Here is a 26,276-nt window from a genome sequence, read left to right as displayed (position 1 = left end):
CAATCTCTCTCCTCCCATCAGGTAGAGAGTAAGTACCCCCCCCCCCCCCCCCCCCCCCCCCCCCACTGATTAAACAATGATTACATTTATTATTGTTATTATACAATATATTATAAATGACCTTGATGGTTCAAACATGCCCTGAAAAATGTTATATTGATTCTGCTTGGGGTCCATAGAAATGTGCATTAAAAAAACTAATTAAAAACATTTAACGTAGATTCACAGTGGGGTGCTAATATATTTAGGTTTATTGCATTTTTCACAATTTCTTATGCACACTGGATAACAGTAGCTGTTCTGAAATTTAGTATATGACAAAATATGGGGTTAAGCTTAAACAATAACTTTCTGGCTACTCTTTTTGCCAGGTCAAATAAACATATTAAACGAATCTGAAAAAGAGGGTAATTTCTAAACGAATATGATTGCACATCATGTGGTTCTCTGCGATTACAAGCCAAACAGGCAACCAGTGAATTATATCCTAAACATTTGTTTGGAGTTCATTTTATAGTGTCATGACCTGAACACACCATAAGGCTACCTAAAATTAGTTTATTTAAATTTTCAACAATTCATTACATGAAACAAAAACAAATCACTTGTAACTGATTAGAGATTTATATGACCAATTTATGTTTTCAAAAAACATTAAATATGCTCTTAAACATATAACAAACACAGATTACATAAAGATTATATGATTTGAGCTAATGAGAATGAAGCTTTATATATTAGAAATACGTTTATAAAAATATTTTAAGATATTGGACAAGAAATCTTATACTCTACTTTCCCACATGACAGTTCAAACTTGTTTTAGCTTCAGAGCAATCTCAGCCTTTCCACACTGAAAATGAGAAAGCCACATGTCAAAGTTCAATTATGGTTTGAATCGTATAATGTCGCCATCTAGTGGACGGGACACACTGCACCAGATAAGGTATATGATGCAGTGTTTTGCTAAAATGTCATTTATTTGAGATTGAGATATTTAAATTGGACAACACCACATCTCAAACAGTGGCCTGGTTCTACAGGGAAAATAGTTAAAGGCTGCAGTAAAATAAGGACAGAAAATAAAAACTTGCTCCATTATTTTTTATTCCAAAAGAAAAACACAAAAGAAGGATATATTATTTAAATATTTAAATGAACAGAATTCTAAACTTCATTTTAGAAATTATTGTTTGGGTTGATAAACATTCCTTGAATAAAATATAATTTGTCTTGCCACAATTAATACCTGATATTAGCTATTTACAGAAACATTTCTTTTCAAAACCATACCTGTAAAATTTATTTAATCTGTATATTTTGACACTTGCTCCTCTCGTTCCCCTGCCAATATTTTTTTTTTAAAAGAATAATAATTTGTGCTTGGTATAAAATATGCAATATTCTTGGTATAAAATACTGCAATATCTTCTAACAAGTTCGTTATTATATTAATTACATAAGAATATGTACAAAAAATGGTCCGTTGGAACTTGTGTCACGTGATATGATGGGGTGCTTCCAGCATCTCCATTAGGAAAGTGTCTATGGGTGTGTCTCCAATCAGCTTAAAGAAAAATAGGTGCTCCAAACACTTGAGTCCGATGGATCGGAGGGCAGGAAGGCGCAACAAAAGTTTAGCAAACCTGTAAAGCAGGCAGGGAGGGAGACAACAGGTGAAACTGAGTATGTGCAACAGATATGATCAGTATTTACTGAACAAACATGTACATGACTGTACCTGCCAGGCTGGTCAGGGTATTTCTGTTTAGTGTAGGTCTCCAGGGAGGCATAAACTTTCTCCCTCAGTGCCTCTACCTCCACTGGGTTGGACAAGCCTTTGGCGTCTACGAGAAGAGACAATCTGCATGATTAACTATATACTCAGTCTATCAAAACAACTTACACATGTCTTTACATTTAATCTATTAAAGTTCACATTCACTGTAATTACATTTTGCAGTGCATAAAGGCATTTAAAATTTTTTTACAGTATTATTTTGTGTTTCATGAAAGAAAGAAAATGTCAATAATGACAGTTTTTTGTGGGGTAAAACGTAGTATCTCCTTATCTATTATTATAATATAGAACATTATATTATATTACATTATATTAAGTTTTGGGTTAAACTATCTCTTTGAGTAATAAAAAATATATAATATAATATTACATGTGCTTAAGATAAAAATCAGTCAAGGTCCATTTAGAGTTTATCATTATAATCTGTCAATTCCCAAGGCATTCCAATAAAAAGGGGGGGGGGGGGGGGGGGGGATTTGGAATGTAATGTAAATAATAGCAGAGTTTAAAATAACTTTGTTTATCAATGCTGCAGACAAGTGTATATAAATGGTTATGAGCGACATACCAGGGTTGAAGAGGACAATGGCTCTAAGGCAGCCTAGTTCTGTCTTATCCATCTGCATATCCTTCATTTTAGACACCAGCTCAGTCAATACCCTGCCACACAAACACACAAAGCTTTCATTTGAATACAATAGTTGTAATAAAAATAAAGCTACATATTTTATGATCATTCCCTAAACAAACAAAAAATGTTTATTAATCCAGAGGTGTTGAAGGTGGAAAGGGTCACCTGTTAAAAATGGAGCCGACACCTGCACTGTGAGCACTGCTCCTGTGGACATGGAGGCCTGTGCCCAGCAAGATGCCATCTTTAACTGTGATTGAGCGATGAGAGAATGAAGCAATAAGGAGCTCGTTCCATCCTGTAAGAGAAAAAATTACATGAAGAAAATAAATGACATGAATAGCAGGAAAAAAAACATTTGTATCTCTCCCTCTCTTAATTCAACATTGTTCCTCATTAGCAAGGCTTTGTGATGTACTGTGGTGGCTACTTCATTAATGCATGTGACGTGTTTGACCAGCAGAGGGCAGCATTCCACTTACACAACAACACAGTTCTGCCTGACCCTTTGACCTGCAGTTATGATAGACAAAACTACTAAAAAAAACATTTTTGAAATTGAAATAAAATAAAGCTGAAATGAAATAAAACGTCAATATTAGATGAAAAGCGTAACCTTAGAATACTTTTTAAATAATAATTGCTGCCTTGGCAGCTAACTGAAATAAAGACATTTAGGTTGAAGTATTAAAATGACAAACAGAAATACAAATAATTCAAAGTTTTATAGAAATATTTTTTTAAAAAATAAGGAAAAATTACAGAGGTAAATTAAGTAGTAAAATTCAAACTATAATGAAAATGAAAATCTAATTTAATAATTCTAACACAACACTGGTGGTAGTTTTATGTATGTTCATAAATTATTGTGATGCCACTTTACAAGAAACACTTGTGATGACATGTGGCGTGATAAATGGCAACAGCAGCAGCAACAAACAATAAACCTAGGTGTGCAATATGCATTTTCACTGCTTAAATACACATTTCACCCATAATATCCTCTCTGTTACTACTTCAGTTATGATTTCAATATATACACAAATATGTATTTTATCAGTATTGCATAATTTTTATTTGCATATCATTTCACAAGGACTTGATGCTGATGAAACTGGTTCCTGTATCATAGGTTTTATATTTGTCATTATAGTTGTGCTTTGTAAGACAAAGTCAGCCAATCGAATGGATAAAATCAGGCAAGCTCTTTAAAATGTATCATATTTTGTGTCAATTCCCAAGTTTTTCCTGATCCAACAACTTTGATAATCAATTTAATGATAATCTAAAATAGCTCTTATAGGGGGTGACAGAAGAACCTGACAGTGTTGTCGTAGAGTGCTTGCTTCTTAATAGCAACTTATCTATATCTATATATATATCTATATCTATATCTACACCTTCAACGTGGCCTAATGGTTAGAGAGTCGGACTCGTAATCCAAAGGTTGCGGGTTCGAGTCTCAGGCCGGTAGGGATTGTAGGTGGGGGGAGTGAATGTCCAGCGCTCTCTCCACCCTCAATACCACGACTGAGGTGCCCTTGAGCAAGGCACCGAACCCCCAACTGCTCCCCGGGCGCCGCAGCATAAATGGCTGCCCACTGCTCCGGGTGTATGTTCACGGTGTGTGTTCACTGCTGTGTGTGTGCACGATGGATGGGTTAAATGCAGAGCACGAATTCCGAGTATGGGTCACCATACTTGGCCGTATATCACTTCACTTCACTTCATATGTTTTATACATGTGTATGACTGTCACACACCTGCTCGAAGCAAAATGACCTGATCATCCAGAGGCAGATCAGAGAAATGAGGTATTCTCTTGGCCCACTCCACCAGAGTAAACAGTTGTTTGTCAGCTGCATGGCAGATATTAGTGACTGGGTCATTTGTCTGGAGAAGGAGACCAGATGGACAAAAAAGGACAGAGAGAGAGAGAGAGTATTTGAGTTGTTACTTTCTCAAAGAATGCTAAAGTCACCATGTATCTACTGTGCAAATTGTTTATGAATAAATATCAATGTCTTTTGTCTTACTGAGTTGCCGGGACTGTTCTCTGTGTATGTCTCAGTCTTAGGTTCTACTGCAAGTTCTGCATCCAGAATCTTATCCACAGGCATGTCTTCATTAAAACTGCTCGTTGATTCCACCTCATTATCACCTTTCTCCTTCCCACGCTGCCTCTCTTCCTGGACTGCTGTGGGGTCCAGCAGAGCAAGGAAATTAGTACATTATAAATCATTGTAATTAATGATTATGACGCACTTAAAAATGATTTAAGAAATCTCACATTTTTATAACTTTTATCTGTTATATTAGATATTGTACTTATTTTTATATTTTATTTTAGATATTATAGGAGAACAAATGTACAAAATAATGTATTCAATATAATGTAAGGTTATATAGAAATATAATATATTAATATTTATGTTATTTAGCATAATATTAAAGCATGATATTAATATGTGTTGAAAATAAAATCTCTTCTGGCCACAAAGGCTGCAAAAAGCGCAAAACAAAACACAAAACAAAACAAAAAAAACAAACCGAAACAAAACACCAAACTAAACCAAACCAAACCACCAAAGCAAAATAAAACAAAACAAAGCCAAAAAAAACAAACAAAACAAAGCAAAAAAACCCAAAAACAAAATCAGCAATTTAAAGGCAATTCAAAAATCATTGAAATATGGACAGAAAACCCACAAACACAAACCTTCCCGCTTCATGCCCATGGCCAGGCACTTCTGGTAGCGGCAATATTGGCAGCGGTTGCGCTGGCGTTTGTCAATCAGGCACTCTTTGCTGTCTCGACACGTGTAGGTCAGGTCTTTTCGGATGGTCCTCTTAAAGAAGCCTTTGCAACCTTCACAACTGTAAACACCATAGTGCTTCCCTGCAAACACAACCATACTGAACCTCAGAAGTGATAGAGATGTATCTTGCATTGACTTCCAAACCAAAACAAAATACAACACCTAAACATCCCTGTGTTGTTGTACCTGAAGATCGGTCCCCACAAATGGCACAGATGTGTTTGGAGAGGGATCCAGGGCTGCTGCACTGATAGCTGCTCATATTGCCCAGCGGCGCCAATCCTGGTGGAGGTTTGATGTCTTCTGAGCTATTCACATTTAAACAGTTCATCTGTGAGACAGGAAGAGATGTGAGGAAAGGAGACGGAAACATCTTATATAGTGTAATCAGGAGTACACTTTATGTCACAATACAGCAGCACACTGTTTGTGTCCTTCCAGCACAGCAGACACACACACACACACACACACACACACACACACACAAACCCAAAAAAACACTCAAAAACATACTCCACCCTTGCAAGCCCATTACACAAGTAGCTGTGAGAGTGCTGACATAACATTTCAAAGGGGAGGGGAGATTTGTGTGTCTCTCCCTCTCAGGAGAATTCACCATTTTTCCATCACGTTGTTTTCTGCACAGCAGCATTCAGTCTGCAGGTGGCACTACATGGCTATACCTTAGGCTTAAGGAAAGCAAGTCGAATCAGGAATATGATTCAGTGAGCCTTATTTTCAGTGAATTACTGGCATAAATGTTTGTTAATTTATATTTGTATATGGATGCTTCTTTTGTGGAGTGTAAAAAATACACTCACTTTTCACACTGTAATTTCCACCATATATCAAATGTTTGATACAGTATTGTTAAAACTTAAAAAAACCCAAAAAAAACTGAAAAATAATGCTGATAGTACAAATATAAATTATATTAAAATAACAATGGTTTTGATAACATTCTTTGACAGAAATGATAGTGATGGGAATGGCATTTTAAATATTGAACTCCTTTGTTTCGCTATGGCAAATTTCAAAGTTAACCGCTTATGAACTCTAAACACTTTTCAAAATTAAACTTTCTCACTTTTTAATAACTTGACAAAATTTCAGCATGGTTGGGAATAATACAACAACATTGTCTGATATTATTTGGTTTTTCTTTACCTTCTGTTGTAACAAGTAAAAACCCATTTTCCCACCATAAATATAAGTGTTTTAGAAAGTCTAATATATGCTATTTAATTTTATTTTGAGGGAACTTTGCCTTCATTTTGGTAAGATTGAAATCCACCTGGGATTAAATTAAAGAGGCCAAAGTTGAAAAAACACCCATGTACAGGATTTCTGAGTAAGAATCACCATGCACAATTAATGCCACATGCTACCAGCATTACAAGATTTTCAACACATTTTCTTTTCATTTCAATATAATTTCAAGTACATTTAGTATGTCTATCATGATTCATAACACACACTCACTTACTTGCCCCATATACTGTAAGTTCATAGTTATTGATGTCCTTTCATTGGACTAAAAGCCTGTAACATTGAGTCAATGGCTTTCTCTGGCCTCCAGGGAGAAATGAGACACACATACAGATGCACATAAACTGACCTCTTTTAACACCAGGGCATCCACTCACTCTCAGAAAAAAAAAGGTAGAAAGCTGTCACTGGGTCGGCACCTTAAAGTACAAAATCTAAAAGGTACATCTTTTTACCTCACTTGTCTCTAAATGGTACATAGGCTATTACTGCCAAGAGAAGAGGCAAATTTTAATTTATGAGAGAAAGTAACATTTGAGTTTACAGGACAGATCTTATTGTCTTTGGCTGGTGTCAGTCCGAGAGAGCACAGGATTATGGGAAGCATCTTACCTGTGGGCTGCTGAGAGTGTTAAAGCCCATACTGGGAATAGAGGGCAAGGAAACGGACGGTGAACCCAGAGATGGGCCGATGACCGAGTAGGGTGAGGCCAGGCCATTCATGGATGAGCCCAAGGTGTTCACGGGCGACTGTAGTGGGCGGGGCGAACTAATGACGGACGGATGACCCACCATGGAGATCAAGGGTAGCGGCTGAGAGGGGGGTGAATTAAGAGCACTAGTGTCTGTGAAGAGACAAAAAGCGAGATTAATATTAGACATGACAGGAGCAATTAAAATTGAGCACTAAAATGATTGCTGATGACATCATTGATCAAAGACACACTTCTGGTAAAAAAAAAAAAAAAGATTAATTAAGATATTTAATGCTTTTGAATAAAGTCTCTTATGCTCATTAAGGTTGCATTTATGGATCAAAAATACAGTAATATTATGAAATTTAATTTGACAATCTAATTATGTGACACTGAATACTGGAGTAATGTCTAATGAAAATTTAACTTTGCATCACAGGAATAAATTCCATTTTGAAATATATTGAATTAGAAAACAGTTTTCTTAAACTGTAATAATATTTCATAATATTAATGTTTTTAGTAGGGCTGTGTATTGACAAGAATCTGGCGATATGATACGTATCACGATACAGGGGTTGCGATACGATATATTGCGATACATTGCGATACTGTAAGCAAGGCGATATATTGGGATATTTCTTATTTTAGGAATAGGATATATATTTTTTAGGAAAGCGGTCATTAAGAACACACCACCATATGCAAACCTTAGCAAAAAAATAAAAAATAGTTTAACCAACACACTGCAGAACACACTGGGATCTGCATTTGCAATAATCAGTCCCTATAACATTCAACATTACTGAACCACTTTTTGTGCCGCACGAGTAAAGGGGCAAATATTCAAGTGCTTGCATGATTCTTTAGTTAAAGGGGAAGGGAAAGGGAAGTGGCGTGTGGCCAAGTATGGTGACCCATACTCGGAATTTGTGCTCTGCATTTATCCCATCCAAGTGTACACACAGTAGTGAACACACACCCGGAGCAGTGGGCAACCAATGCTGCGGCGCCCGGGGAGGAGTTGGGGGTTCGGTGCCTTGCTCAAGGGTCTCACCTCAGTCGTGGTATTGAGGGTGGAGAGAGTGTTGGTTATTCACTCCCCCCACCTACAATCCCTGCCAGACCGGAGACCCAAACCCACGACCTTCAGGTTACAAATCCAAATCTCTATCCATTAGGCCACGACTGCCCTTAAATGTATAAAAAGATAAAAATATATATTTATAGACTCTACTTTAAAGGTTCACAGTTTAAGTTTAAAATTGTGACATACACCCCCAGTTTCACAGACAAGGCTTAAGACTAGTCCTAGACTAAAATGCAAGTCTTAGCTGTTTCAACTGAAATAAACTCGCACTGACTGATCATCAAATATATCAGTGCCTTTGTTTTGTCTCAACATGCACACCAGTAATGTTTTTATCTAAGCATGTTTATTAAAATTACTTAAATGTCCTAATTAAACTATGGCCTAATTCTGGCTTAGTCTAAGCCCTGTCTGTGAAACCGGGCCACAATGTCATAACATTTGATCTGAACAAACAATTACATCTCCTTAATATCAATGAAAAATAAAGTGCTTTCAGGATTCCTAAAGAAAACAAAACAATTGTAAAACAATAAAATAAATATGTTAAATGTTAAACATTCTCAGAATGTTTAACTCTACCGCCCGCCGCACCCCACGCAAAGGCTACTCAACACGGGACACGGTAAGCGGCAGAACCGTGGTTGCGCTCGCGCCGTGGTCCCGGGGCGGACATTACCACAAAAGTCCAAATGGGGCCACACTTCAGCTTTGTACACCGAAACGAGAACTGGAACATTTCTTTCATCTAGGGATGCACCGATACCGATACCGATACTGGTATCGGGTCGATACTGAGCTCATGTACTGGTACTCGTATTCGTTAAAATGCCCCCGATACTAAACGCCGATACCACGCATGTGATCAGTGCCATATTCAGACAAAGAAACACCAACAACAGAAAAACAGACAGCAGAATGTAGTTATAGAGATTAAGGATGTCTAAAAATGTACATGCAATGAATATAATGTTAAACATTCAGTATTAATGCCTGTATAGCTGATGTGAGCAAGCTGATAAGCAAAACACGCTGAGTGGATCCAGCGCGCGGCGGCGCAGATGCGCGAGCTTGTCGAGTGAATATCCCTTTCTCACAGATATCACTGGAAAGTTTGTACTTCGGTCGGAAATGTCAAAAACGAGTACGTAAAACAATGCACAAGTTACTTAACAGTAGGGAGAGAGAGATAGAGAGAGCGCGCGCGCACTTCTGTGGTGTGATCTTTATTGATTCGCTCAGCACGCATCATTTGAATTAAAACTAAATCGTAAATATATGACAACATATAGGGGCATTCATTCACTTTAAACATCATTTATTTTTAACCTTAAGCATTGAACACGAGTGAAACAAGTGAAACTATCAGCCTGTGTGAAATGCGCTAGGCTGTTCTGTAATTATCCCTTTCATCTGCTCCGGTACACATAAGTGCGCGCGCTGTGCGTGTTTTCCTTGCTTCATGCGCGTTTCTGCAATTATATGGCTTTGAAATCTAAATGTTTCAGATGAAAAAATAAATAAATTCTATATCTGAAAATGATTGATTTATAACGAGTGGTTCCCTGCATAATTACAGCAAAAAGCGTGGTTACAGCACTGAGCAGCTGCAATGGAGCAGCTCTAATGCTATTTAAGATGATGTACCATAGAGCAAATAAATAAATAAAAAATTAACAGTGAAAGTAACAAAAAATTGTAAATGACATTTTAATGGGCATAATTAAGTGTGAAAAATAACAGAAGGATATACAGTCAAACCAAAAAATATTCAGAGACCAGATATCATTTTTTATTTTTTATTTTTTTTACTAGTGGGTGCAGGACACTATAGTTAATTTAAGTAACTGAGGATAGCTAAATAAAGTAAACTGTGACAAATTATACCCAAAAATTCTTCATACAGTGGACTACCAGTAAAATTGATACAAAAGTGAGACCAAAAATTATTCAGACCAAGTAATGTAAAAAATTGAAATTCAGGCTTTCATGAACCTGGTTGACCGCATGCCCAGGAGACTACAAGCTGCCATTAAGGCTAAGGGTGGCCCGACAAAGTATTGATAGTTGTGTAAATATTGTCATACCAACAGCTGTCTGAATAATTTTGATTGATTGATAGAAAGGTATTATCAAGCTAAATTTGTTCTGACACAGTTTAACTTAGAGTTCTTGTAATATTTTATTAGCATTTTCTAAACTATAGCGAATAAAATGTGAGAAATGTTGAAGGTGTCTGAATAAATTTTGGTTTGACAGTATCTATTTGATAAATGAAGTTAATCAACTAACATTTTACATATTTGTTTTCTTTACCCAATATTTAAAAAATGTAAAAATACAATAAAAATATCGGTATCGGTACACGGTATCGGCAAGTACCAAAAATTAAAGTATCGGTATCGGGCGAGTACTGGAAAAAGTGGTATCGGTGCATCCCTACATCCTCCATTACTGGCAGCGAACTATATTAACGCTAACATTAGTGGAGTGCCCTGATGCTAGTATTTCCTATATGCTAGAATTTTAAGTTCAGAGATGAAGACTGATATTCACACATCCTACAATGTTATTTCCTGGATTCTTTCCCCCCATTCTGTCTCTCATAGTTGAAGTGTACCTATGATGAAAATTGCAGGCCTCTCTCATCTTTTTAAGTGGGAGAACTTGCACAATTGGTGGCTGACTAAATACTTTTTTGCCCAACTGTATGCAGCCTTGGTGAGCATAAGAGACTTTGTTTTTAAAAAAAACAATTGTAAATCTTAATTATTCCAAATCTTTGACTTGTAATGCATAAACCAAACAATCATACAGGTCAGTGTAACAGGTCTCTATAAATATATCATGACGCATATGTTTGTATTCAGCATGTACAGACATCAGCGAACAGGGTAAGCATGTGCCCACAGGAACATTAAGTACTTGTGGAAACGTGACTGCAGAACATCAATTACCTCCATTATTAAGGCCTAAATTGAAATAATATGCTGTTTAAGTACATAAATGTAGAGGACACTTCACTAAGAGAATCCATTAAGCCCTGCTGCTTTAACCAATCAATCTGCAGCTGATGCTACATACGAGTACCTGGTAATGGTAGTTTGTACCTGCACAAACACATATAATCTAACGTAGTACAAGGACACACACAGGGCAAAGGTTGAATTTTTTGCCAATACCGATAGTGTTGCAATCCGTTACCTTGTTTCATCATTCATCAAGATGAAGATCAAATCAAATTCATCTAAAATTAAATTAAACTTCAAGCAGTTGCTTTTATCGAGATATGCAACACAAAAAGCTTTATCAATGATTTGGTCAGATCTTCTGACAAAGTGAGTGAGTGTAACTATTTATCTCTGGCAGGATATTTCAATATAGGCTACTGCTAATGTATTATTGCAAAATAAACCCAGACAGGCTGATCAAGAGCCCGGCATGAAGTGAAGGGGATTTGAGTCACCCTGAAGTGGTTTATTTTTAGCTAACAATTCCACCAACAATTCCCTCCTTATTATATGGTTGCTTACCAAATAAATAAATGAACATATAATGTTGCTTTGAGCTGAAATTATTTTAGTAAATGAGAAGAAAGAGACAACAGAGTGCTACAAGATACACGAAACTACCATGTCACTGCATTGGACAATGGAGTTTAGCAGTCAAAATAGTGCATTAATATAGTTGTTTAGGTCTTGTATTTTACTAAATGGTTGTCAAGCTAAAACTAAAGTACTATACCATAATATACAACAATAAAGACAAATCCATTAAATCATTATCTGTAAAGTCATACACGTTTTATCCTCCTAATGCTGAGAATGATGGGAAATGTAGTAGCATGCACTTCATAAACTTGCTAAATGAGAAAGTACAGGTACAGGGCTGTCACTGGGGCAGTACCCTAGGGTACATCTTTACCCCTAAAAAGTACATATCATTAACTTAAAGGTACATATATTTACATTTTAGGTATTAATAAGTACCTTTTTAATGCATACTGCCCCAGTTAGAGTTTTGCACCTTGAGTTTGAGACACACACTATAAGAGTCTGAAATTAGCTTCTTTTGTAATATAATTCTCTATCTTGCCGTTTCTTTTCCTTAAAATTGACCAAATCCACGATTTATTGTTTATTAACCAGACATAATCATCAATTTCAGCACTTAAACACTGTGCTATGTTATAAACAAACAGTCTGCAATAGCTGTATTCTTCCAAGCTGCATGGTTGCATATGTGTGTGTGTGTGTGTGTGTGTGTGTGTGTGTGTGTGTGCGTGTCCTGAAGGGGGAATTTTTGTGGCAGATGGCCAAGATGCCTTTGGTACGGCGAAAACATGGTCGTACTGTAGTCCTATTCTTAAAAGTCCCACCTGATCCATTACATTTAAAACAGACCACAGAAGTCCAATGCTTAAGACAGACTCCCTAAGGTTGAAAGCAGGGGCATCACATGGAATGTTTATGGCTTTGGTATTGCAACTTTATACAGAGCTGAACTTGACAGTGAAAAAAAATCATAATATTGCAAATTAATTTTCACAATTAAATCAACACAAACGTTTTTGTGAGGTAGAGAAGGATGTAAAGGCTCCCCCACAATATATGCTTTCAACCTTGACTACAAGTATAATTGACACCCCATATACGGCAAGGTCACTACAGCTCTATCTCTGCAGATTTACATTTCACAAGGTCTATAAAAAACTTGCTTCAACCTTTAGCTGATAATTCAGATCTTATTCTTCTGAGACATCCATGTGCCAGACATTCATCAGGATTTCACAATGACTCTCGGCAATGCCCATGACCTTTGTACAGCTGTCTGGGAGCGAAGTGCAGCCTTTGGTAGAGTGCTATCAAGTTCAGCAGAGACCACACGAAATCGCACAGGTCAATGCAGGCACAATCACATACATAAACCGCCATAGCATGTTTGATGCAACACACTGCAATCAATATTTTTACACGGATACACTGTACACTAAAAACAGAGAAAGCTGTGTATAGTTTCAATGAACAGCAGACCTGTGACATCAGTTCCATGAACTGGAACCCAACAGTATTTGGAGAGGAATAGTTCAAATCTTTGTTAATTACTGGTCAGCTGAGGTGTGGAGTCTCCAGCAGGGCCCTAATTCATTAAGCCTTTCACACACTAACTTGTAAAACATGTTGACTGAAAGGACACGATATAAAGAGGGAAAGATCTCAAACTACTGTTTAATGTTTATTTTATTTGATATTTCATTATATTTATTGTATTATTTTTGTCTTGCATACAGTAATTTAAAATATTAAAAATTTTCTGTTTTTAATTGATGGTTTGTTAATATTGTTCCACTGACCCAACAAATGCTGTTGTCTCCTAAGAGAAAATTACAATTACATACAGTTATTGATTTTATTTTAATTATAACATGTTATTTATTAGAATTATTCATTCATTTTAGCTACAAACAATGCAAGAAACATTTAGCATTTTCAGAATAAAACAATATTGAATGTGATTTCAAAAAAAGTCAAAATGCAAAAACTTGCATTAAACTAGACTGTGCTGGTTTGTGTATAATACTAAATAACAGGACATCCCCAAAAGTAAGTTTTGAGATTTAGCAGCATATTATTGGCTGGAACCACACAGACAAACACATACCCACTGCATGAAATAAACAGTGGTTATGACAACAGGTTCCAATTTCCCCCTATTTTAAACAAAATCTCTTGAATCACTTGATTGACATCTGATAAATAATGACACTACACCCTCTTCTCATCACTGACAAATATTTTCAACCACCTGTCAAGAAGACGGGGGTTGTGGAGAGGACAACAGACACAAAAAGGTGGAAGGGTGTAGAAGTGATGGAGAAATGGGACACTGTCCCACTCTATCCCAGTCTGCCGTAGAGAGCTGCAGGACATTAAATCAACCCTGATTACCGCCATGTGTCCATAATCCTCCAAAGCCCAGGAGTGCACACACACACACACACACACACACACACACACCTCACATTTCAGTTACCAACATCGCTTAATCAACCATATCATAAACTAGTTTATTAGCACACACTGTCATTTATATGTGAATAATTAACCTACACACTTAAATTAAATTATGTAGCTGGCGACAATATTATCTTTACTACCTAAACTTTACATTCACCATGCTTTAAATGAATAAGCATTAATTATGCTACACACACACACACACACACACACACTTAAGTACAAAGACACACAAGCTCATGTTTTTCTTATCAGAACTGCTCTAATAATGCATTATGTTCATGCTCATGTCCCTAGAATTGCTGACAGAGGTGAAAATGTAGAGGACTCATGCAGGCATTAGGAGGTCTGGGATATGTTGAGATTTTTTTATGGCAGTATTGAGTGCTTTTTTTAATGATGAAATGTCTTTTTTTTTTGTAGGGCTTGTTTTGAGTGTGTGTCTTCTGTTGCAAAAAGGACATAGGCCTATAGCTGCTGCTGCTGTATGTGCATAACAAGTCAGTGTTTGAAAAGGTAAGAGTGAAGTGAAAACTAAAGAATAATAGAGTATCAAGTAAAGAGACATCATTGTGTGAACTAGGCATGAAGTCAATGAACTCTGAGCGTGTCCTGTAGTAACCTCTCTATTATTGTGTTCAAAACAAGCACATTTTGTCACATGCATCACTCATTTAAAATAACTTACGCTGACAATTGCTTTACAGTCACACAAAAAAGTGAGGTAAGATAAGGACAGACAATACACTAAACATTACAGTCTACAACTGGACATCAGAAAGACTTGGAACAGGAAATGAAGGATCATTAATCAGTTTCAAAACATCCTATCATATCGTGATCATATGACAGCTGATATTCTAAAGCACTGAGGATGAACTTGTTTAAAAAACCTGAGTAATATTTGTGACATCTTACATTTGATGACCCCTGCTAATGTCACAATGTAACAATCAGCAGAGATCAGCAGGGACTGTTCCACTAAACATTGCACAAGAGTTTGTGAAGTAACTGTGTTCAGACATTTTGTTTATCAAAATGAACTTAAAAGTAACAGATTCTGAATACTTGAAATCCTAACTGAGTGTGAAAACTATTCAAAAGCAGCAGCTGAATACTGTCAAGACAACACGTCTCTCCATTCATTGTCTTCACTGGCTGCACAAATATACTTACAATGTGGCAAAACTGACTAATAAAAAGATGAATAAAGTCAGTTTTTAATGGGTATGAACTGTCTTTGACTGAATGAACTCACTGGTATAAGATTGCTAAAATTTTTTGGTTAAGGTCACTTATGCTTATCAAGGCTGCATTTCTTTACAAGGGAAAAACAGAAATACTGTGAAATATTATTCCAATTTTTTTATTTGAATGTATTTCAAAATGTTATTTTATTACAGTGATGGCAAAGCTGAAGTACTCAAGAAGCACTTCTTAATATAATCAATGTTGAAAACAGTTGTGCGGTTTAATTTTGTGGAAATTATGAATATTGTTTGTAACAAATGTAAGTGTTTACTGTAACTTTTGATCAACTTAATGTATCCTTGCTAAATAAAATTACAATTTCATTAAGAAAAATCTTACTGAACCCAAACTCTTAAGCAGTGGTGTACAAGACTATCCTGTTGCAAAAAACAAACACACAACAACAAAAAAAAACAGTGTTTGAGCTTAACAGTCAAGCAAACACCCAAGACAACAATTCCTGAAACTGAACTTTTTCAGAGACAAGAGAGAAGAATTGAATTTTTAGGTGAACTATCCCTTTAAGATTTGTCATCACTGGAATTAAGAAACCTAGATGAACCCGTTAAGGCATGTCCACATACTTGTAATGTTTGTTTGTGCTGTAATTTCCCAAACAACATATATATGGTATATTAAAGACACCTAGAAGTACTCCAAGGTAAATTAAAGTAACATTAGTTTGAAGAATGACACGCATGCAAATTTCCATGCAGGCTCACATACTATGTCATAATTGTGCAAGTTTTATTTGTTGTGTCAATATTGACACCTCTTAAAGAAAGATAGAAACAGAAAGAGAAAGAACAACAGAGAGTGGCCGTCAATCGGCATTGACAACTTCCGTCACCGCTTTCTATTGTGCGATCAAATGGGAGTTTGTCCTTGTCAGTCCAAGTATTTACACACACCCACAAACGCCCCGACAGAAACAGAAGAGAAGCAAAGAAGTGAGGGGGTGAAGTACAGCGAGTGTGTGAGATATAAAGGGATACACTGAAATAGATTGATCCAAGCAGACTTTCCTAAAATATCCGCAATACTCCAGTGCCACCTCACCCTGATCTATAACAGCTGAACAGCATTAGAGGACAGAGCCTTGCCAAGTACTCTCACTGCCAACGGCTGAGAGCAGAGGTTACAGATTAATTACACACAAAGTACAACTGACATGCCAAGCAAGTGTCTAAAGTGTCAAATCAACATATATATATTTCATAATATATTTAACATTTTTGGAAAAAGATAAATACTTTTATCTTTTACTAAGCAATGATGCGTTAAATTGATTCAAACTGACAGTAAAAATATTTACAAAGATACAAATGATTTCTATTTCTTGCTGTTCTTTAGAGCTTTCTATTCATCAAAAAATCCTGTTTCCACAAAAATATTACGCTTAGTATTAACTGTTTTCAACACTGATAATAATAATACTAGAAAAATGCTTCTTAAGTACAAACACAGGATATTAAAATGATTTCTGAAGGATTATGTGACACTGAAGACTGGAGTAACGACTGCTGAAAATTCAGCATTAACAGCACAGGAATAAATTCATATTTAAAATATTTTTTAAAAATGGCATTTTAAATTATAATAATATTACAATATTATTTTTTACTGTATCTTTTATTTAAAAAATGATAAATGCATTCTTGGTGAACATATTGACTTTCAAAAACACTGTAGTGTATAACAAAATATACAGTAAAAAAAAAATTAACAGCAAACTTTCAACATGTGCACTGTAAAAAAATAAATAAATAACTGAATCAACCTGACTATTAGATATGCCACTCAAAGTATTTTTATAGGTTAGATTTGGCAGATTTATTCAATGTTATGTCTCTCATGTCTCCAGCATGAATTTGGGGTGGGACTATCCATTTGTCAAACCAACTGCAGACGAAGAGTACAGGTAACCTTTTTAAAAATAATAATTTTCCCAATTCCATTTGGTAATGTAAAAACGATTCCAGCACCAATTCTAGATGGATGTGAGCTGTGTATTGCCCTGCTTGGAAATAACAAATGATATAACAGGTTCTTTACTCATGACAATGAACCACACGGCACACCAACACATCACTAAAATGCGCATATTCATGGACAATTTTGAAATCAGTCCCATTTTTTTTCTCCAGTTGTTTCCAACAGCACAATTGTCTCATCTTCCCTTACAATGTTGTTCCTGGGAACTTACAGCAAGCAAGAATTACAGGAGTATCTTATTATCAGATACTCACAGTGGCTGTAGTGACCGCCCTCTCTGCCGTGACTCTGACCGTGAAGAGGCAACGCCGCCGTATGCCACATGACTGCGAGCACCACTTGACCAAACCTCACCAGGCACAGCAGAGCACCTGTCCGAACAAAGACTCACTCCGCTGATGGAACAGATGGAATATGAGCGAAACAGGACGGCCGTAGGAGGAGGATCCGCAGGGAGGAGTCTGCTTGTTTATGGGATTACTCGGATTATCAACGATTGAATCCAGCAGAAACCGTTTACTGCCACAAAGATCAGCCTCTCTCTAAAGCTTTGACAAAACTCCTTCTGCCCAGACAGAGGCTGTGAGTGTCATTAAATATATCAGCCCTGACAGGCCACCTGTTGCACTGCCAGGGATGAAGAGCGCTCGAGTGTTTGTGAAGTTCAAAATAAAAAAGCAATTTGTTTAGATTCAGATTTTAAGATTACTGTAAATTTAAAGTACATCTGATTATCAAGAACATTCTATAATTGACCACAATATCAGAGTAAGATAGACACATCAGTGCTTAGAGCCGTGAAGCAATGACAGCTCTCTCTCACACATCCACACACACTATAAACACAGTTTACAGCCAAGCCTGGCAGCCTCCTCTCACACACCTGCTTGTGTGTTCATTACCTAATGCACTTCTAACTTCAGACACAGCTTGTTTTTGTGCAATGCTGCATAATGTACTATCATGAGGTTAAAGCCAAATAACCAAAAAAGAAAAAAGTTAAAAAATATAAAAGATGATATTATTATATTATACATTACATACACTACCGATCAAATGTTTGGAGATTTTTTAGACAGAAATTAATACTTTTATTCAGCAAGGACTCATTAAATTGATCAAAGGTGAGCAAAAACAAACAAATGTTATTTTGAAATTTTTATTAATCAAAGACTTCTGAAAAAAGTATCAGTTTCCACCAAAATATTAAGCAGTTTTGGTAATTTCATTGGTAATAAGAAGAAATGTTTCTAGAGCAGCAAATCAGCATATTAGAATAAATAATGAAGATAAATAACTTTTTATTTACTGACTGAGATATCAATGTGGGTCAACTCATCTCAGTGTCAAGGGGATTTTGAGCCAAATTAATTGTGCAGAAAAAGATTAAAAAGAAGCTTTGAGATATTTCAATATAGTGATGACTTAACAGCATACAATATATCAATCCTGATGCCATTACAGTTTCACTGAAAGACAGCCAAGCAGCAGAGAGAGCTGGCTTCATGACAGAATGCCTTCAGGGTGACTCTAAAAAAGCCTCTTTAATATGTCATCCTATAAAAGCAATGCCCCACATGGATCAGTCAGAATGAAATGAGAGTTGCGATCACACAGAAGACTGGCACAATTGGAGCTTCCTGAAGAGATATTAAGAGTCTCATCACCAAATCAACTGTATTAGGTTTTCTATCTTCACGCATTTCTTTTGCTAACAAAAACATCACTGATATCTCTCTTACAGTAACTCATCCTTTTGATAAGCCTAACCATGTGTCCTTTAAGAAAATCTGTGTCAATAGAGGTTAAAAAAATTGTTTATTAAACGTTATTATCATCTTTCATCTATAATAAGCCTTCAGCCTCAATATGTCTACTTTACCGTTCAAAGGTCTAGGAAATCAGAAGTGACAGTAAAGTCTTTGTTACAAAAGATTTCTATAGCCAATAAATGTTGTTCTGAAGACTGGAGTAATGGCTACTGCAAATTCAGCTTTGCCATCACAGGAATAAATTATATTTTAAAATATTCAAAAAGAAAACAGTTTGTTGCTTGTTTGCTGCATGTTTGATCACATAAATGCTTGACGAACATAACTTTTAAAAATCTTACCAACTTCTTAATGTTAGTGTATAATATAGCTGACTTTGAGGGTCAAAGACGTGACTCTTAGCCCTTGTTAACAAGCATGTGAACACAGTTCAACCCCACTACTGTGATGTAAGGGGTCCACATCTAACATTTCAAAGCAGGATGTCCTCTGAGAAGCAGTCAGGGCACAAATGCTTCCATAGATCAAAATAGATTTCCACCCTTGCCCCAGTCTACTTTACCCCAGAATGACTATAAATCCAGAACATGGAGTTAACAGAAGCTAAGGGCTAAAACAGCATCTCTGTTAGTTTGTTTATCTACAGCAGCGGCTCCACAGGTTTATGACTGTGTGTAAGAATTGTTAAACTGCTGCTGAAAAGGACTAATCTCAATAAACATTTCATTTTAATGGAATGAATACATACACCACAACAGGTTGATGAGAACCCTGATAAAAAGTTGAGGGCTTTTGTATCACCCTGAAAGGGTTTAATATGGACCATCTAATGAGTAACATAATGGCTAACATCTGCGAAAAGTATACACTCACCCTTCCAATAAGTCCTTTTCTCATATCCTCTGTTTCTCCTGGTTGGGCTTCTCTGACTCTCCTAGTTATGAAAGTGATGGTAAGGGCAAAGCTGCACAGCAAGTCACATGTTGAAAGCCTACAGCACATATAGGAAATCTACAGAAACCACTGTGAGCGGTTTGAAAGTATGTGTACCACTGACAATAACAAAGGTCTCAAAGCCACTCCTGCCTGACTGTAATACATGTGTTCTTTCTGTTTTCTCGTCTATGAGTCTTTGGACTTGAAGAGTAGGTTTGCATTGTTAAAGGTTGAGGAATCTTGTCAGCTATAGGCAATTCTCAGAAAGCCTATAGTTACAAGAGCTGAGCGCGAAGGCTCAATGATCCCTTCATTGACATTAAAAATGTCTGTAGTTTTCTGCACTAGCAACACCAATGTCATGGGTTCAATTCCTAGGAAATGCATGAACTAATAAAATGTATACCTTAAATGCAATGTAAGCTGCTTCTACCAAAAGCATTAGTCAGTGTACTGTGAATGTAATTAAAAAGGAACTGGATGTGTACAGCTGTTCACTACAAAAGCAAAAAATGTGATTAACTGTGATTAATCTAACCTTGTTAACCTGGTTAATGTTCAAAGTTCAAAACACTTAGTGTGTCTGTCTGGTTCTAAAAGCAACCCAGACATCATGGTGACACATGAATAAATCATATGTTTACAGTATAAGTCTATATTTATTAACTGTTAGTTCCCATTTTTATTGCATCATGCGTTAATAAAGCTATATATTATTCACAGCTTTAACACTACTTATTAATACTACGAAACTACTGAACAGGAGTAAAACGACATTGCATTGGGTATGTTCTTCCACAATACATGATGCATCAGATATTACCCCTAAAGCTTATGTACAGTAGGCTGAATTCTTGCTCTGCAGGAAAATCCATCTTAAACTAGTAGATGTGGAACATGGAAGATACATTTCAAGCTGGTCATTAGCTGGTGTAAGTAGGTAAACCATGTTGGACCACCTACCAGTGGGTCATATTAGCTTAACATGTTTTTGGGAATATGATCAACCAGTTTGTAAACAAATATCTTAAATTGGATTTCCCAACAGGGCATAATGCAAGTATGTGCTAATCCATTGGATTCCGGTTAAGTTTTTAATAAAAAATAATTAAATTAATTAAAACTTGACTTCAAAATGTCATGTTAGTTTGATAAACAGCATCAAGCACTTTAATAATTAGGGCTACTCTTTATATGAGTCTTATGACTTACACTCAACACTAGCACTACAATTAGCTAGAGTTGTCTTTGACTTTGCTTAGAATAACATGTCATTCGCACTCACTCCTGAAACAAGTTGCAAGCGTTGAAATACAAAGTTTGCGTTGAAATACAAGCCTACACATTCTCATTCGTGAAGTGTACGTGCTATACCCGGCTGGAAAAGATAGAAAACGTCTATCTGGAAACCGTCTCAAAAGCAATAAATAACGATTTCGACACAACAGGCGTGCTTTGAAGGCGATTGATTACATAAATTACCTGACCGATGTCAAAAGCACGCGGACTGATAGGACTACAATCTGTCTGAAGTTCATCAGCGAAGTTGTTTTAACGCTTTCGCGGCATGCACATTTAAGTCAAACTACAAGGGCAACTGTGCAAATATGACACAGAAGAGCAGCAACAGGAAATTAAGAAAGACGGCGACTTACGGAGATGTAAATATGTATCGTGAGTATCCATTCGGAGTCAGTTTACTGTCGGGTCTTGTCCTGGAGGCGCGCGGGACCCCTCTCGATTCCTCTCCCCAGCTCGAGTGAACTACACTCTGCGGCGCTGCTGCTGGCTCGGGGCCCCGCTCAGGGGGAGGCGGGAGGAGGGGTTTCACCAATGACAACAATCAGATAAGACACAGGCAGATGACTTCAGCATGTGTGCAATGTGTTTTTACAGAATAAACATTCAAGCTGTATAACAATGGTAATAACATGTATTACAGTGTTCTTTATAACTTGACCTGCACACATGCAACAAAAAACAGCAATTTGGAATACATTTACAACTATGCATTTGACAGATGCTTTTGAACAAAGTGTCTTGCACTGCATTTTTTAATATATTTTAACTGAACCAAAGACCTTGGTTTGAGTGGCTAATGAACCACTCAACCATCAAAATTAACAGTATCAAGATGGACTCAAAAATGTCAGATAAAATGATATGTAATATGACTGAATTAACTAAGACTAAGTAGATACATTAAAAAAAGTTCAAAGAATCAGGGCTGTGTTTCCCAAAAGCGCTGTAAGACTTGGTTTTAAATGGCTATACTTAACCATTCAGGCAGCCATCAGTAGCAAGAGTACCAAACTGGACACTGTAAAATGTCTTGGCAGGAACCTAAAAATGTGTAAAAATATTATTTAATATGACTGAATCGATTTGACTAAATGTAGTTACACCAGCATAAGTCATTTCTAAGAATCAGGGCTGTGTTTCCCAAAACCATTGTAATCCTAAATAGATCATAGAGACCATTGGTGCTATCAGTTTTTCTATAGGCTTGATGTTTGTGGGAAATACAGCCCAAATCAAGTAGAAATTCCTTCTTAAACTGAACGCTTTTATTTTTAACAGTGTGTGTCAAAAGGAATAGCGTTGTTTCAGTCAGGCAGAGAGTACAATTTAAGCAATTTACCCATTATAAGAAAACATCATTATTATACAAGGTGAAATATAAGAAAACATAATTATTATACAAGGTGGAAAATTCATACAAATTTGTGCAATGTGATTTGTAGCAAAAAGTATGATTTATTTTGTATGACAGTCCAAACTTAAGCGTCAGTGGGGTGTGAGCAGACGGTATAAAAGTGTATGAATGTGACTGTCCAAATTAGTCACCAGCTTGCCAAAATGTAAGAAGTTACAAGTTGTCATGAGCACATGTTGCAGTTCACATAACTGTGCAATATGTAATTGGCAAAATATTGTGTTTATTTTAAGTTGACTATATTTGAGTATATTTGTTTGCATTCACTAAAATAACTGTTAATGCAAACCTGGATTATGTCAAGATTAAGAACTAAAGTAAAACAAACAGGAATATAATGATACATTAAAAATTACGCAAAAAAAAAATCATTGTGAGAATATTGTTAAGACAAATATTTTTATTGATGTAAAATCAGGCCGTAAGTTTAAGGTAAATTAATTTATAAATTGCAATACTTCATTTGTGGTGTATAGGTAGGAGTGTCCGTGTGGTTGTTTTTAAATAGGGATGACTAAAAGGAAATTAAAACTGAGATTAGCAGAACATAAGAATGCTATACGAATCTGTAATCCTCAATATCCCATGGTCTTAAATTATAGAGAGAATCATGGTAACTCCAGTACATTGAAAATAGTGGGTATAGAGCATATTCCGAGGTCAATGAGAAGAGGAGATAGGATACAAAAGTTACAACAGAGAGAGTCTTTCTGTATTTACATTTTGAAAGCAACACAATTTCCAGGTTTAAATGGAGAATTGGATTTTTCTCCGTTTTTGTAATTGATTTCTTTGTACTTGATGTATTTTTTGAGATTACTATATATATCTTTATTATTATTATTATTATTAATTAATTTTTTAATTAATTAACTTTGTTAATACTTGTTACAGTGTCTTGAATTGATTTGAATTTATTGGGTATGATTATAATTACGATAAGTAATTCTCTCGTTGTTGCTTTGATACCTGTTCCGGTGACTATGTCAGGTGACAAACTGATTGTTTAAATGAACTCTTGAGTGTGTTTGTAAATTGACAACCTGATGAAGGTGAGTTAGTCGCAACGCGTCAGTGCACAAATGTGTTGTTTTTAAATTCTAAAGCCTGTGAATAAAGGCTGTTTAATTTTTTCACACTACTCGAGTGCCTTGGATTTATGAGTATTTTGAGGAATATAATGATATTTGAGATTGAGATCTGTCTGTCTGCCTGCTCATATTCAGTGTGATGGCTCAAAGACTCCTTGCAATTCCCCCCAGACTGTTTCTCAGAGTGTGGGGTCATACAAGGGTGAGCTCTCACTACCTCCGAAGGTTATTCAGAAGCCACCAGCATTCACCAGTCTTGAACTAGTGTGGGGTTAGTGCTCAAGATGACCAGTGACTTCACAAGGCCCCTCCCTGTAGGTTTGAGGATAAGCCCACCCCATCCCACAACCCCCACATACTCTGTCCCCTCATTGTAAATGACCCATTAAAGAACACAACACCATGGTAAACAAGATGAATGGCTTTTTTTCCAACCCATCTCACACCAATCAAGGCTTTCTGTTTGAACCCCATTTTTTTTAAGTCTATTAGATCATGTTAATTTATTAAAGTCAAACCGAACAGTTAAAATGGTCATTTGTCACTGCTCTCTTTGTGTGGGCTTAATGGTGGCACATGGTGTAAGGCCTGCAATTTGTTATCCTCTCCTTTTTGCTCTTATTGGTTTTTTCTTTTTAAGCCATTTTTTGGGGTTAAACATGAAAAGAAATCAAGTTGCACTCAGTTTCTTGTGGCATAACTGTCAGCTAATAATAAATTTTTATACACTTTGCTCAATCATTTCGGTGTTATTGGCGGTACACCCAAGTACACCAAAAAATTTAATTTGGGTCATTTACTCATCCTCACTTTGTTCCAAACCTATGACTTTCTTTTTTTATTGGACACAAAAGAAGATATTCTGAAGAAAGTTGGTAACCAAAGAGTTTCGTTTTCCAATTTACTACAAGCTTGCCAGCTTGGATGACACCTGTGGTCTGAAGAGTTCAACAGTCTATCCGTTGCGCCACACGCATGCAATCCTGTCTTGCTGAACAGCCATCCTTAGCCCGTTGTTCTCCTCCCTTCCGCCACCCAGAGGCAAGCCTCCCTCCAGAACCTACCCATGAATCCATGCAAATGGATCGTACTCATATATCTGATTATGAGCGGCAGAGGCGACTGAAAGATGGATTATGCCTATACTGCAGAAAGAGTGGGCATATAAGATCTACATGCCCAGTTCGCCCGCCTCGACTTTTGGTGAGTGTCATCCAGCCCATCAGTCAGAATATGAAGCCGCTCACAGCTGAAGTCATGCTTACTGCCCCTAATGTCTCCATTCCAGTGCAAGCCCTTCTTGATTCCGGTTCCGCCAGGAACTTAATCTCAGGAAGCCTCTGCCGCCAACTCAAACTCTCGACCTTTGCCAACCAAACCATCTACCAAATCCACTCGATAACTGGAAAGCCCATTGGACAAACTACTGTCAGATACAGCGCCGGTCCCGTTCAAATAAGATTTGGTCAGTTGCATGAAGAGAGCATCACCCTACTGGTTCTGGAGGGAGCACTCACTGACATCATACTCGGGCGCCCGTGGTTCGTACAACATGAACCCCAAATCTATTGGCGCACCGGGGAGGTCCTGAAGTGGGGCATTCCCTGTTTTCCAGATTGTTTTCCTAGAATCCCGCAACCACTCAATCGAGCTGTTCAGAAGATCCCGGTAAATTCTACGTCCATAGAAAGTCCAGTCGAGAAGCAATCTGTTGACATACCATCATGTTATGCCCCCTTCAGAGACGTCTTCAGCCTGAAGAAGGCCTCCCAATTACCTCCTCATAGGCCATGGGACTGTGCGACTGATCTCCTGCCAGGTGAGCCAGTGCCCAAGGGTAAAATCTACCCCGTCACTTCCTGAACAGAAGGCCATGGAGGAGTATATCAGTGAGGATCTTAAGCAAGGTTACATCTGCCCTTCCACCTCCCCTGCTGCTTCGAGTTTTTTCTTCGTGGCCAAGAAGGACGGAGGCTTGCAGCCTTGCATTGATTACCGGGCATTAAACAACATAAATGTAAGATTCCAGTGGAGGCATTGGCTGGAAGGCGCACAACACCTTTTTACAGTCCTCACCGACCATAAAAACTTGCAATACCTACGAGATGCTAAACGACTCAATCCCCGCCAGGCCCGTTGGGCACTCTTCTTTACCCGGTTTAACTTTTCTATCACGTATCGTCCAGGACCGAG

The 26,276-nt window shown here is 36.9% G+C and overlaps 1 protein-coding gene across 3 annotated transcripts; it reads right to left on the bottom strand.

The window, feature by feature from the left end:
• Positions 1-1,089: 1,089 nt before the first annotated feature.
• On the bottom strand, positions 1,090-22,068 carry LOC306843969 (retinoic acid receptor RXR-gamma-B-like; the record flags this gene model as incomplete). Of its 3 annotated transcripts, XM_079375738.1 has the most annotated exons (11): positions 1,090-1,646; positions 1,742-1,847; positions 2,370-2,461; positions 2,598-2,730; positions 4,196-4,325; positions 4,469-4,629; positions 5,152-5,331; positions 5,438-5,582; positions 7,133-7,365; positions 20,214-20,274; positions 21,932-22,068. In XM_079375738.1, the coding sequence occupies 9 exons, from the start codon at positions 7,313-7,315 to the stop codon at positions 1,499-1,501; spliced, it is 1,278 nt and encodes a 425-aa protein (XP_079231864.1). In that variant the 3' UTR covers positions 1,090-1,498. The 3 variants fall into 3 exon arrangements, with proteins under 3 accessions (XP_079231864.1, XP_079231863.1, XP_079231865.1); XM_079375737.1 differs by lacking the exon at positions 20,214-20,274; XM_079375739.1 differs by lacking the exons at positions 20,214-20,274; positions 21,932-22,068 and adding an exon at positions 17,823-17,892.
• Positions 22,069-26,276: the final 4,208 nt, after the last annotated feature.

Source organism: Barbus barbus (genome assembly GCF_936440315.1).
Source record: "Barbus barbus genome assembly, chromosome: 24".
Classification (NCBI taxonomy): Eukaryota; Metazoa; Chordata; class Actinopteri; order Cypriniformes; family Cyprinidae; genus Barbus; species Barbus barbus.
This window is presented reverse-complemented; position numbering and strand designations above follow the sequence as displayed.